Source organism: Pseudorca crassidens, chromosome 11 (assembly GCF_039906515.1).
Source record: "Pseudorca crassidens isolate mPseCra1 chromosome 11, mPseCra1.hap1, whole genome shotgun sequence".
Taxonomy (NCBI): Eukaryota; Metazoa; Chordata; class Mammalia; order Artiodactyla; family Delphinidae; genus Pseudorca; species Pseudorca crassidens.
Genome location: NC_090306.1, coordinates 17,592,684 through 17,611,853, shown reverse-complemented (window position 1 = coordinate 17,611,853; position 19,170 = coordinate 17,592,684). Strand labels below are relative to the sequence as shown.

The 19,170-nt window shown below is 41.5% G+C and overlaps 1 protein-coding gene across 8 annotated transcripts in view; it reads left to right on the top strand.

The window, feature by feature from the left end:
* ST8SIA1 (ST8 alpha-N-acetyl-neuraminide alpha-2,8-sialyltransferase 1) overlaps positions 1–19,170 on the top strand; it is a 155,492-nt gene that overhangs the window by 77,994 nt on the left and 58,328 nt on the right. For all 8 annotated transcript variants that reach the window (XM_067695887.1, XM_067695888.1, XM_067695890.1 and 5 more), the window contains exons 3-4: positions 11,240–11,349; positions 17,790–17,882. In XM_067695887.1, coding sequence (XP_067551988.1) covers positions 11,240–11,349; positions 17,790–17,882 — 203 coding nt within the window. The remainder of the gene's footprint in view (positions 1–11,239; positions 11,350–17,789; positions 17,883–19,170) is intronic.

Sequence of the window (19,170 nt, the reverse complement as noted above, 5' to 3'; positions counted from 1 at the left end):
TTGAGTGGTAGGGATGTGCAAATATTCTGTAATTAGTATTTATAAATATATATCCCCAGGTAAAGTTTTGGGTAATATCTTTTTAAAGGGTTCAATAATTAAATATCTGTAATAAGAAACATTTGTCTCTGAAATAAATTAATTGCTAGATATTTTCATCATAAAAATGCTTAAACATGCAAAATAAGAAAACATCTGAAATTTTAATTTGGACTTCCAATGGGGCTGGTTAAATAACCAAAAAAGCAACTATTGGAAAAAGCTTATTTGCTGGAAAGGACCAAAGCTGCTTTTGATCCAGCTGCGTCTTGTCATTATTTTGCCTGTTTTGTTGGGCGCCATACTTACTAGGAACTTGCTTGTGGGAACTTGCCAGTCTTTAGTTGAAATAATAAAGTGGGATACAGAGATAAAGAGATGTGCATCTGAAGAATATGGTTGAAGGGCTGGGGGCTTCACTGATTCACTGGTTAGAATGTAATTAGGTCCTTGAGCAGGGCAGTGCAACTAAATGGTCCAGGACGGCATAATTAGATGGGTGGCTGAATGGTGTAATTACATTCAGAAGAGGGGTGCTGTAATTAGATGTGAGGCGGAGGGGGGGTGTATTTAGATGCCTAGGTTGAGGATACAATTAACATATGGGCGAGAAATTAAATTATGTGTGTGGGTGAAGCATAATTATGTGTGGGAGTCCATGCGGATACATGGGTGAGGGTACATAGAAATGAATGGGTTAGATGCAATTAGATGTGTGAGCTCATGTTCTTATGGACAAAAACTTGATATTTTCGTCAATAAGGGCGAGCATATGTTTTGACTTCATCACTAATGGCAACTGGCATAGAGTGACAGCCTTTCAGGCCTATCTAAAGGGTTGCAAATCAAAATCCCTGCTTTTCTGTTAGGACTTGAGACCCACATCTAACATTGACATTGATTCCTCTTCTTAATCATGGCACTTGGTGGTGTTCTAAGTACTGAAAGGTTTGGTAATTTTTCTAGCTTGAAAACTGCATGACAAGGAAGACTTACTCCTCCTTCCTATAAAAGAGAAGTCTGGAGGGAGTAGCAGAGCAAGACAAAGATTTTTCCTTTGAATTGTGAAGCGTGAAAATAGAATTGCCAACTCTTCCAGCTTAAAGTATCAGCATAAAGTTACATGTGTAACAAAACCAGTAAAACTTAGCTTGACAGACTCACTTTTTTTTTAGTTTATGAAACCATGTTTATTCAGCAATATTTATGGCATTTCTCCCCTTCCTCCCAAGTATAAAATTAGGAAGGCGAGGAATGTAGTTTATGGGTACAGTGGAAACAGAATGATAGAAAGGAGCTAGAGGAAGAAGAATCTAGAACAAGTTAGCTCCAAAAATCACCCAGTGCATCTGAGAAACATATTGAATTAGTGAAGTATGGTGAGAGTTGTAATAATCTGATATGTCCTGTATTAAATTTAAAACAATGGAGTCTTTTGTTACCATCTTCAAAAGCAGGAGAGCATTTTAAAATACAAATTCACTGCTTACAGAAATTCTTGATCTTAAAGTTATTTAATTGGCCACTAGTCTGCATCTGATTCAGTCTGTTAGTTCTCCTAATTCTGGACACCTTAGAGCCTCCTCTCATCTGTTTGGGGCTTAGGTTGTATCTGGTGGAGCTTCACCGTGGATAGAATCCAAGTGGGTCGCTTCCAGGATTTCAAACTTTTTGGCTTCCTGGTGCTCCCAAGAAACCTAGATTTAAGGTGAGTTATTTTTATTACCTGGATGTAGGGACATTACAGCCTTCTCCCTCATCTCCAGTTTTGTCCTACAGTGATTCTGCAGAACATTTTTTATTCTTTGGTTCTGATGCTAAGTTTTTACATTGTTAGACATGCCTAAAAGATACCCTCTCTCTCCAAGAATATTGGAACTTTGTTTTTTCAGGCAAGGCTTTATTGGGGCCCCTGCTGCAGCAGGGTGGGGAGTGAGAACAAACAACAGGTTCCCTTGCTTGCTTGCTTCCCCAAGGCGGGGCGAGCTTGTTCCTTACATGGGGTGAGGGTAGGGGTGTGTCCCGGGGTTGGGCCGGAGTGGTGGCTTCGGTGGTCTGCCCACCCCCTTGTGGTGTTTTGTTCAGGGCGCATGCGCACTACTCTGCTTTTGCTCCAGGCTCTTCAGGAGTGGCAGTTGCGTTTTTTGGTCTCTTTTTTGTCCATAATTTTGCCCCAACTGGGCGTGTACACAGTTATTTTTAGTCCCATACAGTTTCTTTGTATTTTGTTGCTGGAGGAGAGGTGTGTCCAGGTACAAGCTCTGCAGCACTGCAGCAAAGGGTCCCAGGTCCCAGCCTGTTTCATTCCCCCCTGAGAGACTCTACACCCTTATTCTTTTTTTTTTTTTTTTTTGCGTTACGTGGGCCCCCCACTGCTGTGGCCTCTCCCGTTGTGGAGCACAGGCTCCAGACGCGCAGGTTTAGCGGCCATGGCTCACCGGCCCAGCTGCTCCACGGCATGTGGGATCCTCCCGGACCGGGGCACGAACCCGTGTCCCCTGCATCGGCAGGCGGACTCTCAACCACTGCGCCACCAGGCAAGCCCTACACCCTTATTCTTAAGGGGTAAAGGGCCGAAAGTCTCTTCTTCTGAAACGTCCTCCTGCTGGACAGGGGCCGCAGACCCTAGCCAGAGGTGTAGCACTCCCTTGCTGACTTATGCACTTCTAATTTGTGATCAGAGGTGCTGTTACTAAAATGTTGTGTATTCCTGTGAAAATAGTTACCACAACTTTGTTTAATCCAGTTCTTTATTTACTAAATGGTTCGCACGTTTCTTTTTTCCCCACATCTGTCCTTCCTCCCTCCCTGCAAGGCCAGCCCAAACTCTAAGAATTAGAGATTGACGGTGGTTAACTCAATCGCTCATAGAGGTAGTGTAACTATCATTGAGGACATCTAGTTATGTCTATGTGATGGAAGATGAGTAGGTGATCAAGGTCACTGGGTCTTACTACTTTGTTGTCTTGTGTGGATTGCCCATGAAGAGGAAAAGGAAGTGAGGTGTTTGGCTTTGGAAATGACTTGGTAAATAGGTCTTTATTCACTTAATTATGAGAGCCATTCTGGGACGCTTTGGAGCTATTTACATAAGACAGAAAGAACAGGGTTTAAGTTCTTCAGTTTTTAATAGCCTTCTTCAAGGCATATTCTCAGCCAGGAATATTTTCACAGTTGGCATTTGTAGTTTGTTTCTGAAAAAGTCTTCCAACCTGTAACAAGTCTTTTCACTTTCTTTCGTTCCATAAAACATCAAAGACTCTAATTTTTGTCTTTTTTTTCTCAATCTTCCTAAGATGATCTATTAGGCCGAAATCTCAACTACCTTTCTTATGCCTGAAAACTTCAGATCTCAGGTCCCAGTGTCAGTTCCTCAGAGAGATTTTTCCTAACCTTATAGCATTCTGTACTTTCCTATTTGTTAAACTCTGTTTTTCCTGCTTCCAGGAGAAGAGTATCTGTCTATTTTGTTCACCAGTACATTTCCAGCATCCACAGCAGCTCCTGGCGCATATCAGGGCTCAACAAATAATTTTTGAATGAAAAGGGAAGTCAGGCATCAGGACTATTTAAGAAGAGGCACAGGCAGTGCAGGCTGTGGACCATAATAAGGGTAAGGGTGTCTCAGAAGCAAGATTCTGAATGGCTTCGTTAATCAGCTCATGTTTAGAGAGTGGTGGGTCTCATGTTTGTCCTTGAAGTTTGGAGATTATATATCCATTATGGCAGAAGACCTAAATAGACATTTCTCCAGAGAAGACATACAGATGGCCAAGAGGCACATGAAAAGATGTTCAACATCGCTAATTGCAGTAAGTCCCCTACGAACGAGTTCCATTCTGAGAGCTTGTTCGTAAGTCCAATTTGTTCGTAAGTCCAATAAAGTTAGCCTAGGTACCCAACTAACACAATCGGCTAAGTAGTACTCTACTATAATAGGTTCATAATACTTTTCACACAAGTAATACATAAAAAACAAACACGAAAAATAAAACATTTTTAATCTTACAGTACCGTACCTTGAAAAGTACAGTAGTACAGAACTGTAGCTGGTATACGGGCTGGCATCGAGTGAACAGGCAAGAAGCGTTACTGACTGGAGGAGCGAGAGGACGTGGGAGATGGTAGAGCTGAAGGATCGTCAGCAACAGGAGACGGAGGGCAGGCTGCAATTTCACTCACGCCTGACGTTCATGACACAGGGTCTGGTTCCTTGCTGGATTCAATTCTATCTACCCTCTTGAAAAAACGATCTAGTGATGTCTGGGTAGTAGCTGTTTTTTTCTCGTCATAGATGGCACGGTAGCACTGGATTGCATTCTGAACGGCTGCTGCAACCTTCGTGTACCATTCTATGTTCCAGTCCTGTGCTTCAAATACTAACAGTGCCTCCTCAAATAAAGAAAATCCCCTTGCCATTTCCTGCATCGTGAATCTCTTCGGTTCTTCAGTTACTTCTTCTTCCTCTTGTCACTCTACCCTCTCAATTATTGTCACTTCTGTTTCCATCGTTATCTCTTGGCGCTTCTTAGCAGCACCAGCTACATCACCGCTGCTTTTACGCCTGCTGCCAGACATCCTGGGCTTGAAATAAAGGTACTGTACTACTGTGCTCTATACAGTACAATACAGTAAAGTACACAAAAGCACAACCACTCGTAAAGGATGCACGTACGTGACAATGTACACCAGACACGTGAACTAACTTATGTGATTGGACGTGCGAACGCATGTTCGCATCTTTGAAAGTTCACAATTTGAAGGTTCGTATGTAGGGGACTTACTGTATTAGAGAAAGGCAAATCAAAACTACAGTGAAGTATCACCTCTCACCAGTCAGAATGGCCATCATAAAAAAGTCTACAAATAACAAATGCTGGAGAGGGTGTGGAGAAAAGGGAACCCTCCTACACTGTTGGTGGGAATGTAAATTGGTGCAGCCACTATGGAAAACAGTGTGGACGTTCCTCAAAAAACTAAAAATAGAGTTGCCATATGATCCAGCAATCCCACTCTTGGGCATATATCTGGACAAAACTTAAAAAAGATACATGCAGCCCTATATTCACAGCAGCACTATTCACAATAGCCAAGATATGGAAACAACCTAAATGTCCATTAACAGTTGAATAGGTAAAGAAGATGTGGTGTATATATAGAATGGAATACCGCTCAGCCATAAAAAAGAATGAAATAATGCCATTTGCAGCAACATGGATGGACCTAGAGAATTATCATACTGAGAGAAGTAAGTCAGACAAAGACACATACATGATATCACTTTATGTGGAATCTAAAATATGACACAAATGAACTTATCTACAAAACAGAAACAGACTCATGGGCATCATCAGAAAATCTACAAACAACAAGTGCTGGAGAGGGTGTGGAGAAAAGGGAACCCTCTGGCACTACTGGTGGGAATATAAATTGATACAGCCACTATGGAGAACAGTATGGAGGTTCCTTAAAAAACTAAAAATAGAATTACCATATGACCCAGCTGTCCCACTACTGGGCATATACCCCGAGAAAACCATAATTCAAAAAGACACATGCACCCCAATGTTCATTGCAGCACTGTTTATAATAGCCAGGTGATGGAAGCAACCTAAATGCCCATCGACAGATGAATGGATAAAGAAGTTGTGGTACATATATACAATAGAATACTACTCAGCCATAAGAAGGAACGAAATTGGGTCATTTGTAGAGACGTGGATGGTCCTAGACTCTGTCATACAGAGTGAAGTAAGTCAGAAAGAGAAAAACAAATATCGTATATTAACACATATATGTGGAATCTAGAAAAATGGTAGAGATGAACGGTTTGCAGGGCAGAAATAGAGACACAGATGTAGAGAACAAACGTATGGACACCAAGGGGGGAAAGCCGGGTGGGGGGGTGGTGGTGTGATGAATTGGGAGATTGGGATTGTCATACATACACTAATATGTATAAAATGGATAACTAATAAGAGCCTCCTTACAAAAAAAATAAAATAAAATTCAAAACAAAGGCAGAAACAGACTCACAGACATAGAGAACAGACTTGCGGTTGCCAAGGGGAAAGGGGGTGGGGAAAGGGTGGATTGGGAGTTTGGGATTAGCAGATGCAAACTATTATATACAGAATGAATAAAGAACAAAGCCCTACTGTATAGCATAGGGAACTATATTCAGTATCCCATGGTAAACCACAATGGAAAAGAATATAAAAAAAGAATGTATATATGTGTATAACTGAATCACTTTGCTGTACAGCAGAAATTAACACAATATTGTAAATCAACTCTATGTCAATAAATTTTAAAAATAAATAAACGAATAATATATCCATTATAACATTAAGAAAATACCTTTAGGTCAGACACTGCTTAAGATAGATTGGATGCTCAATAGAAATCTGCAAATTAAATAATTATTGAACAAATTGTTGATTATCTGATCTGTTCTTAGTTTGCATATAGAACAGTGAGCAAAAAAGATATGATACTTGGATTGATTCATATAAAAATGTGCATTTAAAAATGCATTGATTGATCAGAGTAGTAGATATACCCTCTAAGGGCCAATGATTAGAAAGTATTCTGTTCAAAATCTATGTAAACCTTTGAAATTGCAAGTCTCTCACACAAAGGTAAACTGTATGTAATAGTAGTGCTTTAGCAGTGTAATGATAATTTATCCCCAGATAATTTAATTCTTTTAGTATTTAATAATGTCCTAGTCTCATATATTTATACGGGACTTCAGAGTTTTCTGATAATGTTCAACACAGCTGATTTTAATTCTCATAATCATACTGGGAGACAGATGGGATAGTTATTATCATGCCTGACTTCCAGTGAGGCACTGAGAGTTTGCAGGGCCTGGTAAACCATAATCTGAATCCAGATGGTTAATATAATAGAGTCATTAAGAAGATGGCCATTAATAGATGGAACAATGATAGGTGAAAAAACCTGGACGATGATCTATAAGGTGAATTGGTGGTCAAGCAATATTTTGAGACCATGGCTGTAGTCAATCTGCCTAACCCATCCTTTCATTTAGACTAGTATTTTTTAAGGTTAACAGGAGGAGTGTTATAGTATAGTACTATATTCTAAGACCCAGCAGATATTTGCTTACATGGGTGCAAGGAGATACCTTTGAAAAGAAAGGATGCAGTTAGTGCCTTAATAAAAATACTCCTTGACAGAATCATAATATTTCTGTGGAAATGAATGACCAAAATTCTTTCTATGTAATATACACCAAAAGGAGGACGCCTTGTTCACAGATCATTCTGGTAAGCATCGACCATGGCCAAATTAAAATATTTTGTGCCTAGAATAGAATAATGATAGTATTATCTCAATTAGTTAAAAAAATTCCGCAGTATTTTCTCAATTAAGTTTCTTCTCTGTAAAACTTTGGTGAGCTCCTTTGTTCACTGGCATATTACCAATGCCCAGAAGAATGCACCCAGATACCAGAGAAACAGTTATTGAAATGAAGTTGCTTGTGTGAGGGCTAGCATTGACCAAATGAAGAGGAAATAAGCAAATATTACCAGCACAAAGTCAGAAATGGCTTCCTCCTCAACTGGGCTTTTGTTCAAAGGCTTAAAAAAGTGTAATGGGGTGTGTGTGTGTGTGTGTTTGTGTGTGTGTATAAAACATATATATACACATATGTTGTATGTGACATATATGTATATATAATGTAAGAACAGGTAAATACCATATAAAGTAGGTAAATTTTCTGCTAATAAAATTATTCCAGTTGTTAAGATAGAGTGTGATAAATCACTATTTTACCATGTTTCTCCCAAATCCATGGAATCTAAGGATTTTGTGGCTTGAACAAATCAGTGGACTCTGCTAGAAGGAGGAAAGAGATGAAAGAAGAGGGGAAGGATAATGGGAGGACCACCATGCTAGTGGCTCAGTGAGATGCTCTATGTACATCATCTCATATAATCTCATATAGTCCTGGGCAGCATTATCCCTCTTTAGAGACAGGAAGCGGAACGCCCACGGGTCCCACAATCTGGAAGTTAGGAGGTAGTATTTGTACCCAGGTTTATGCTGCTACTGCTGCTGCCACTTCCCAGCTCTGCTTGTTCTGTGCCCAGATTCTTGCTTGGAAAACTGGTATTGCCAGTCGATGTGGTCCAGAGACTTTCCTTTAACAACAATGAGTGGGGGTTAAGTTGGCTTTTACAAAGCAAACTAAATATTAGTAGAGCATGAGTGAGCCCACACTTCTGACATAAACTGTATACAGATAGTTGTATAACTCACTGAACTCAGATCAGGCTTCCATCCTCACTCCTGAAACAGGTCTGTCCTGAGGAAGGTTGCCAGTGACCTCCATGTTGCAAAATCCCGTGGCAATTTTCCGCACTTACCTTACGCAATCTATCAATAGCATTTGCTGCAATTTTTCACCATCCTTCTTGAGTATCTTGAGATATTTTTTTTTTAAACTTTGCTTGCAAGATACTCTACTTTCCTGTTTTTCTCTCCCGTTCCATTGGCCACTCCTTCTGTCTCCTTTACCGATTTTTCATCAGTCTCCTGACTTCTTGTTGAAGCCTCCCAGGATTCAGTTCTTAGACCTCCTCTCTTTCCTGTCTGCACTCATTCACCAGCTAGTCCCCTGGTTTTAAATACCTCCTATATGCTGATCACCTCCATCTTTCTGTCTCCAGGAGAGACCAGTTCCCCGACTGTATTCTCATATATTCAGCTGCCTGCTTGACATTGCCACTTAAATGTCTAATGGGGATCTCACACTTGACATATTTAAAATTGAACTCCAAATTATCCCCCCCGCACCAAAACCTGCTTCTCTATCATCTTCCATGTCTCAGTAAATGGCAAGTCCGTCTTCACAGTTGTCCAAGCCCCAGACTTTGGCATCGTTCTTGATTCCTCTCTTTTTCTCTTATCCTATTTCCATTGCATCAGCAAATCCGGTCAGCTCTTCCTCCAAAACATCTCCAGAATCTGATTACTTCTGACCACCCCCACTGCTCTCACTCTAGCCCAGGCCACCAAAATCTCTAGTCTGCTGTTTCAGGAGACTGGTCTCTTTCTTTCTGTGCATGACATCTTACAGCCTATTCACACAGCAGCAGAGTGATTATTCCAAAACATGTTATAGCATCACTCCTTTGCTCACCCTACTCCTACCTAATCTCCCCTCCTCCTCTGTCCCTTGCTTACTCATCTCCAGACACACTGGGCTCTTTCCTCTTCATTTCACACCCCAGGAGTGTCCCTCCCGGTGGTTCCCACAGGTACCTGTAAGGTTCACTACCCACTGTCCTTCAGGGATTTGCTTCCATGTCTCCTGACCACCCTATTTCAATTGGCAAGCCCTCTTCAAAAGTATTTCCTCATCTTCTCATGCCAATGATTTTCTTTCTCTCCACAGCCCATGTCACCATCTGATACTCTGTTTATTTACTCATTTGTCTTATTTATCATCCATTTCCCTGCTAGGATGTAAGCTCCTTGTGAACAGGGATTATTATGTCCCTGTCACCCAGGACAGTGCCTGGGACATAGTAGGTGTTTAATAAATACTCGTGGAATAAAAGAACAGTTAATTTGAGCGTAAAGACTTAAATCTACATCTAAAAAATTACAGATCTAGCCCATGTGTTTGTTGATTTCAAACCTGCCTCCCAGGAGTGACTGAGAAAAATGCCACGTGTCATCCTGGCTTATCCTGGGCGTGTTGGGATGCTGGCCTTTGCCTGACACTCCTCTCTGTATCCTGATCTAGAAGTCACTGGACAGTCTCTGCTGTAGTGTTACGAAGGGGAGTCTTTCCCATCTGCAAATGCTTAGACGCTACAGTTTCAGTACTGTATCTTCATCAGCTATATTGTCATAGCTCTGGCTAGTCCTTTTACAAAATAGAAATCAAGGAAGTGCAATTCCCTTCTTGTGCTACAGTGAGTGCCCCTCACCTACCAGTGATCACTCACACCCCTGGAATTTCATTTTTCTGCTTTAATTAATTTATGTGCATATATTCGGGTATTCATTTATTCTTTCGGTGTGATCCATATTATGCCCTTCAGATTCATCAAGGATGGCTGACTTAATATCGGCATGGTTATTGTATGTCCCAGTTATGCAGATGTAAGGTGTTCCCCCAGAGAACACCAACCGCTGTGCTCGGTTTCAGCAAGCAGGAAATGCCGTGTCTAGTGGTTCTTGCTGACCCAGCTAAAAGAGACCGAATGTCGCATTTCACTTCCAGGGGCTAGTGCTGGGTTTTGATATTCCCTGGTACTACAAATAGCACCTCAGGGAACGTTCAGGTACACAGAACATTTTCTTTGCAGTCCAGTTCAATGTCTGCAGAAAGTCATATGCTGTCTGGATGGACACACGTCACTTGTCCCTTAGTGCCTCCTAAGTTCTAGACAGACCCGCCCAGAGTGTTCATGTGCTCATAAACACAGCGTTTGCTCTCAGCGTACTTCTGTGCCTCCGTTTATGCTGCTCCCTCTGCCTGGCAAAATCTTACTCATCCTTAAAGATTCATCTCGAGTAAGAAAGCGTTCCCTGAATCAGCTTGACAGACGTGTCTTCTTGCCCCTCTCTGGATTCTCCACAGCATGTGAAACATACCTCTTCTACAACGAGTTCAGCATTACAGTAGGGTCTGTTACATAAGTTTCTGTGTTCACACTCTCCTCACATCCCAAACTGTGAATTCTGAGACCTGTGGTTTCTCTGTCTTCTGTTTATCCCCAAAAATTAGCATAGGAAGCACCAGCAACGTTGAGTGAATGACTGATTGTATGAATGAATGAAATTGCCTCCAAATAGGGGAATAGAATTCATTTGAGTTTGTTCCCAGCTTAATGCCTTTAAAAAGAATCCTAAGAATGTTTAGTGGGGATTTTTCCATTTTCTTTAGCAGTCACTCCCCACTGTGTGCACGGCCAGTTTGGTACCAAAAAATGTTATATTGAAATACACTTCAGGGAGCTAAAAAAACCCGTTTATTTCAAAGGAATAGGCTTGTTTGTTCCTTGCAAACTTTCTGGCATCTTTCTTTCTACATGCGCTTTTCCCTCTGCCCCGTCTTCAGCCAAATTCTCTGGCCGGGTCTGCTGTAAACAATGATTTTGTGAGTGGTTGTGTGTTCTCTGCAGTGAAAACCCGCCTTGTTTTCTGTTGCTAGGCAACCCCATTCCAGCTGCCCTTGAAGAAGTGCGCGGTGGTGGGAAATGGTGGGATTCTGAAGAAGAGTGACTGTGGCCGTCAAATAGATGAAGCAAATTTTGTCATGCGGTAAGAGAGCTCCCACAGCGCGGCTTCTGCCTCCTCTCTTCTCCCCCACCCCTCCTGCCAGCCCCGGGGCCTTTGGAAACCAGTCACTGGTGATTAATCAGAGGTAGCTGCTCTTCAGCCGTCCCTTCAAGTTCACGTAGAAGTGAGTTGAGGAGATAGGCCAGGGGAGCCAGGGAACGGGCCCCAAGAAAGTGCAAAGCTGGGAGAGCTTCAGAGGTCGTGGGAAGACCCCCAGAGTGGAAACACTCATTCAATTTTATCTTATTTTATATTTATTTATTTTTTTGCGGTACGCGGGCTTCTCACTGTTGTGGCCTCTCCCGTTGCGGAGCACAGGCTCCGGACGCGCAGGCTCAGCGGCCATGGCTCATGGGCCCAGCCGCTCCGCGGCACGTGGGATCCTCCCAGACCGTGGCACGAACCCGTGTCCCCTGCATCGGCAGGTGGACTCCCAACCACTGCGCCACCAGGGAAGCCCCACTCATTCAATTTTAGACGATACAGTTGGATGACTCCAACTTTAAGACTTGTTCTTAAGACAAACTCTCTATGAATAAACATTTTCATTAATTCATTTCATTCTACACACTCTGCTGCTTTGTTTTTCACAAAAGCATTTGGAAGTAGTGAGTAGGATTTGAAGAGGGGTTGGATCTGGGCAGCACTAAGAAAACTGGGAGGAAGGAGGGGGATTACATTTCGAGCGAAGAGGAAGCTTGGTAAGGAGACTGAGCAGAGTGGTGACGTGATCCTGCAGGGGTGTGTAAAGGAGCTGCTAGGACACATCCAGCCAAGAGTAGAGACCATGACACTGAAATGGCACCAACATGCACCCTTGGGTAATTTTGACCAGCAGGGAAGATAGGGAGTGATTGGATAGTCACAGGCTTGGGATTGTCTGGTGAAGAGGAGAGAAGGGTGGGAAGGGACAGCATGGAAGGTCCTGGCTAGAGCGAGTGTGAAGTGACACACTTTGAAGTCTCGGCTGGATGGGAAGTGGGCCCTGAGAGATGTGAAGGAGAAAGGAAGGGGGCCAGTGGGACCAAATGATGGGGTTCTTCAGAGCTGGAGGGGGCGGTGGCGGGAAAGATGAGAGAAGGTGGGAAAAAGAGAGCTAATGTCAAAGAATGTCCCACTGGAGAATGTGACTTCACCTTCTCTGGGGGATGAGCAGACGTGTTGTAGAAAAAAAGGACATTTGTTACTGAAGAGGTGTAGGAACCTGGAGGCTGTTCTGGGGAGGGTCTTTCAGGTGCGCCCCGAAGTCTCAGTGAAGTGGAAATGACTATGAACCAGGGGCCAAAATGCTCTGGGACCAGGAAGGCTGAGGTCTCCAGCAACACAGAGGGCAGAAAGCTGAAGGGGGGTGGCGGTTGTGTTTTGTGTTCATTTTTAAGGATAAATAGATAATGGTCTAGAAGTAGCAAAAGTTAGCAGAGAGAACACTGAACCACCTCTGGGCTCTGAGCTAAGTGGAGTAGGGGAGAGTAAAGCCTGTCTGAGAGTGTTTCAAGGAAGCTGTGTACTCGGGGGAGGGTCAAGTTCCCTCTCAGAGAGCACAGGTTGGGCTCCCTGAAAGACTTTATCTCACTGGTGAAGCCTGCTGCAGAGTGGGAGTGGGGTCCTTTTCTATCTCTCTTTCCTTTATGGAGTTGCCCTGCCCTAGTTTTTCCAGTGTAAGACTCTGTTTTCCTCTCCATTGCCATTCTTATTTTTTGTGATACAGACCATAGAAACATGGAGACAATAAAAATGTAGTTCTCTTAATTCAAGTCGACGTCAGTTTGGTGAGCACCTACTTTGTATCGGGTCTTCACTGGGGTTGGGAATGGTATGTTGAACAATTCCCCTCATGGACTTAAAACCTGGAGATGTGCCAGTGCTGTGACTGGGGTGATTCAGAAGCAGATGATGAGTGAGTGGGGACCTTCTGAGGGCAAGTGGCATCTGGGCAGAGCCCTTTCTCCATTCCATTCTGGACACAGGCCACCCTGTCCAAGCTCTAATGTAGGAAGGACACCAAGTGCTGCCACAGGGTTGTGAGCCATGGGGAGAGTGCGCTGAGATGGGATTTAAGCTGTAGAAGTGGGGACAGTTACCTGAAGAGCAGAGGTACCCCCGCTAATACATTGGTGTTAGGTGGAGGCTGAAGGGCCAGCAAAGAAAACAGGGAGGTTGGAGGACCAGCCCTTGCTGCAGACTCACTGTGTGACCTGCAGTGCACCATTGTACCTTTGCTGCAGCTCAGCTTTCTAATCTATGTGAGGAGGTGGCTGCAGACAATACCACAAGCCTTTCCATGGTAGAAACTCTGATTCTGTGATGATGTGACTAGCACACCACTGTCACACATTCACGTAGTCTAGTTTAAATTTTCATCTTGCTCTCGAGTATAAGCTGATTTGCTTTTTCCAGAAACTATGTAAGGAAGAAAGAGTGGAAATATTATACTCACAGACTCAGGAAAGTTAAGTGATTCCAAGAGGTCTGAGTGCAATGTGGAAGGAGGCATTAGTACAATAAATGTATTTTTTTAGTATTCCTGAGTGGGCGTGTGTTTGTCACTACATTTAGGAAGATGGATATTTTAAACTTAATGTGCATGAGATCAGGCCTAGGCATCTTTGGGGGTTACCTATATTATTTATTACAAATAAGCAAGACTACATTTGTGTTGTATATGATCAATACTGATATATTCAAGTTCAGAATTAATGAGTGCTTGTGATCAGGGTGCACAGCACAGGATTAAACAGATGTTCATGGAATGATGAGGGAGGTGAGGACTGAAAAAAATTCAAAGAAGGTCGCATCAAAACTAGATATGCATGTGCCTTTGATTCAGTTTCAAGAATGGCGCCATTATCATAACACCTTTGAATTTTTAAAAAGCCTTATTAAGGGTTTACAATGTGGGAGTAATTAAATGTTGATAAATTGTTTATAAAGTATTCTTATTTGACCATTTATATATCTATTTATGCACGGTTGCTTAATACACATTTTGGGGGCACCCTGAGGAAATGGAGGTAATATCATATGTTCAAAATTAAACATTTAGTGAGTAAATGTGATTGGAAAGCACATAGTATGTTCCTGGACTATAGGGTCCATGGACAGTTACATTGAAAGATGAGATCCCAAAACAGCCTTACCTGTACACAGTGGTATACCCAGTTACAGTTCAAGATGTTTTCCAGAATTAGGATATAACAATGGCATAATTTCCTTTGCTTGGACATTTTCAACTACGTCTTCTAATGCTAGAAGTCAACTCCCCGTTTTTCAAAGTAAACATTTGCTCTGTAACCAAAAGCAATACTTTAAAAAATAAAATTGTTGAATAAAATGTATCTGGGAGTTGTGCAAGACAGAGATAACTGTGTTCTGGAGAGGAACTGGGTGGGTCAGGAATATGAGCGAGGACAACATAATTTTGGTGCCTTTGAATTATTCTCAATTATATGTGTTTTACATATTTAAGTGGACATACAACTTAAAAAGGAAGTTTAGAATTTATTCTATTTAAAGATTCCTCTCCAGACCCACATCACCCACCCACCTCCACTCCCCACTTCAAAGAATATTCATTCCTCATCAATTCTGTGATCGTATCTTCTAGGATCACGAGTATAGTTATTAAGACACTTCAGCCATTAATATCCGTTCATTGAGCCAACAAGCGTTAATGCAGAGTTTGAAACACTTTTACACAATATGCCTAATTGGAAACAATTTGACTGTATTAAATGTGCCTTTTATGTAAATCTATGTAATTATCAATTTAGGAGTTGCGGAGCTAGAATTATAGTGTGCTTTTTTTCGAAGAGAAGAGCTACAGGGAAGTATCATAGAAATTTGGACTTGAAGAAAGTTTACCCAGAAGAACAGACATTTACACCAGCACACAATGTCATTATTTTCCAGAAATGAATGTATAAAATATTATCTTTATTGTTTTAAGCATTTCCCTCTATTGCAGGATTTGGCAGTTAGTGTCCGGAAGTGTTTCTCTGAGCTTTTGTTTTGTGATAGGAGGTGTGAAGTGCACCCAGACATACGAGCCATGGATCAATCTACGAGGAATGCACAGAAAAAGTATTTTTTCAGGAATACCAACTAGTTTCATTTAACGATGACAAAACAGGTTAACCTCACTTTCCGGCAATATTCAGAGTTTACAGGTTTAATATAATGTGGTTGATTCTCAAATGTTATGAAGGGCCATCAGGATCAAAGGGGAAGTGATAAATTAGGAGATTGGGATTAACATATACACACTGCAATATATAAAATAGATAACTAGGGCTTCCCTGGTGGCGCAGTGGTTGAGAGTCCGCCTGCCGATGCAGGGGACACGGGTTCGTGCCCCGGTCTGGGAGGATCCCACGTGCCGCGGAGCGGCTAGACCCGTGAGCCATGGCCGCTGAGCCTGCGCGTCCGGAGCCTGTGCTCCGCAACGGGAGAGGCCACAACAGTGAGAGGCCCGTGTACCAAAAAAAAAAAAAAAAAAAAAAAGGTAGCTAACAAGGACCTACTGTATAGCACAGGGAACTCTACTCAATGTTCTGTAATAACCTATATGGGAAAAGAACATGAAAAAGAATGGAGATATATATATATATGGATATTTATATATGTGTGTGTGTATGTGTGTATAACTGATTCACTTTGCTGTATACCTGAAACTAACACAACATTGTAAATCAACTAGACTCCAATAAAAACTAAAAAAAAAAAAAAAAATTACATTCATCAAAAAAAAGAGAGAGACAGATGCCCAAATTCTAGTCTGTGTTTTATCCTGGGAGTCCTTTCCATCTTTGCGAAGGTCGGTTAAATCACAAGAGCACAGTCAGCACCATGGCCGGATGAGCCTGGCGGTTAATAAGCTCGCTCCCCGACATGGTCTTCGGAAACCTCTTGGGATATGGTGCGACCACTAGACTAGAGATGCCTTAAGTAGGCTCTGTGACTTGGCTTCCCCCAGGCTCCCCACCATGCCTGTTGTGTTTGTTCCCAGTGGGCACTCAACTGGCTGACATTAATCTGTGGGGAGCTGCCAGAAGAACCAGAATCTTGTTACCAAAGAACAGGTGGAAGGAAGATTCCAAATCAACTGAGACAAGTTTCTGCCTGGGATGCCCTGATGTGGTAGGAGTCAAATACAGGGTAAATACGAGACGACATCAAGGAACTTGTGCTGATCAGCTGAGTCGGTGCTCAGACAAGTCCATGTCCTGGGGGAAATTTGTAGGGAAATTTTAATAGTTGGGGAATGGCCGAGACCTTAATATTTGTAAGATGTCTACCGGCAAAAAAACGATGCTTTGGTTTGCTGAAGTAAGAAAAACTTAGAGGTGCCCTGCTGTGGAGTCAAGACATGGGTGGACAGGAGCACTTAGGACTCAGTAATAAAAGAAAATCTAATGGAAGCTATAGACTCATTTGGGATGGTCAGAAGTAATAGATATATATTTAGTTATATTTATATGATATTTCTGATATGTGACATATTTGAGCTTTTACTAGGTATGAGGCATCAAGGTAGGGACTTTTTATACATTTCTTACTTTAATCCTTGCAACCACCTTATTGGAGAGGAAAAGCCATTATCCTCATTTTGTGTAATGGGGAAACTGAGGCAGTTGACAACTTGGCTAATGTCTCACTGGCAGAAAGCCATGGGATTTGGATTTGCAGTTGCAATATTTTCCGTTGTAAGCATTCATAAGATGTTGCGGTAGAGGAGAGCATCCAGGGCTGTGTTGTGTGTGTGTGTGTGTGTGTGTGTGTGTACAAGGGAGGAGGAGCTATTTCTGTCACCTGTACTCTTCCCTTGCCTAGACTGGGATGGTGGAGAATCATTGCATTTCTTTAAATGACAGATTATTTTGTCTTCACCAGTAGGCAACCATACATTGGTCATGTACCCAGAAGTCGCACATGCATCGATTTAGGTGGCAGAGTTTGCTTTGAATGTACTATTATAATTTAGAATTTGGGAAAAGAATGAAAAACACAAGCAAATACAATTCTTCCTTTTCTCTTGAAGTTTGTTGGTATCCACAGAGAACACTGTAGGTCCTGTGTCTTCTAGGGGACTACACCCTCCTGAGCACTAATTTCATATATACCCTGACTTATCACCTCAAAAATATTTTGAATGGAATAAATTCATTTTAGTTATATCTCTTTCCTTTAGTAAATCCCTTACCTCTCTAGCTGACATTTTCTTTCTGCTAAAACAGAAATAGTTTTTATGACAGCATTTTGAAGATGCTAAGAGTTAGTCATCTAATGTCTATTAAAAGGGAGAGGTGATAAAAACAGTTATTTGTGAATTGAGCTAGACTTAGTAAAATTCCTATTTGCCATGATAACTGACCTGATTTAAAAGTATGTAAATCATTCTGAACTGCTTGTTCTTGTTTCTCTAGATGCAATCTTCCTCCTTTGTCAAGTGAATACACTAAGGATGTTGGATCCAAAAGTCATTTAGTGACGGCTAACCCCAGCATAATTCGGCAAAGGTAAGAGTTTATGACTTCTCTTTGTGAGGAATTAAAAGGAAGGCTTTCGAAATATTTAACATCGTAAAGGCAGTGAACATAATTCAGTTTGGGAAACAAAGAAGAAAACCATCTGGACAGGCAGGAAGGATGAAGGAGGGAATTGTAAATAAACTAGACAGGATTATGGGAATCCAAACACTATTTCATGCTTCCTCTGGGATTCCGTTTCTTGCCTTTAGAGATGGTAAAAATAACATGTGAATCCATCATTTTGCTCAAAGAAGTAATATTATATCGTGCTTACTCATTACTACTACTTTCCAATTTGTTGGCTTCAGTCCCAACTCATTGATTGGCACTGATTGGTGAACAGAAGTCATATCAACTTTATTAAAGAGTAAAAACAGAGAAGTGACCACTTTACTGCATATGCACGCATGAAAGTAGCAATATTGTGGGAATGTACAAGAATGTGTGATTATATGATGTTACAATATAGTACATCACATGATATTCAGTCAGATTTGGGAAAGCAGATGGAAAATTCTTACTCTAGTATCGATTCCAGAAATCTTGGCAGTTGCTGTGGGAGCTTCTGGGGGTCGTCGGTTTCTAGTTGATGAAGCCCAGAGGTAAGCAGTGAGCTGTTTATCCAAGGACTGTTCATCGTAGAGAATGACTCAATCTCTGTGAAAAGAAGAGTCGAACATCGCCCTTATGCTCTCCCATGTACACTAGCAGTTAATAGTGAAATACCCAGATATTCTAAGCTCAGGCATTTGCCACCTAAGGAAGTCTTATCCAAGTGAACAGCACTTGTGTGTCACTTGATAAACAATGCTACACTACTTGTTTTGGTTCATAAGTATTCCCATAAAATAGATGTTGGGAAACACAACCAATTTTTAATTTGACAGATACTGTGAAATTACACTTCCAAAATGTACCATTTACTTCCTCTTCGGTCATGGCTCAGACTGCCTGTTTTCCAATACTGAAAACATTATGTGCTGTTCATCTTTTAAATTTTTGTCAGTTTGCTGAGTTAAAAATGATACATTATTTTTTACTTAATATGTTTTTTTTTTAATATAAGAAGGGCTGAGTGGGTATTGACTATTAGTATTTTTTCTTCTGTGAATTGCCTGTTTGCATTCTTTGCTCATTTCATACTTTTTTTCTTTTTACAAACTATTTTCCTGTTGATTTATAAGAACTGTATAGATATTAAGTCTTTGTTTGCTATATATGGAGCAAATATTTTCTTCTAGTCTGTTTAGCTTCTGTCCTATCAGAACTCAACATT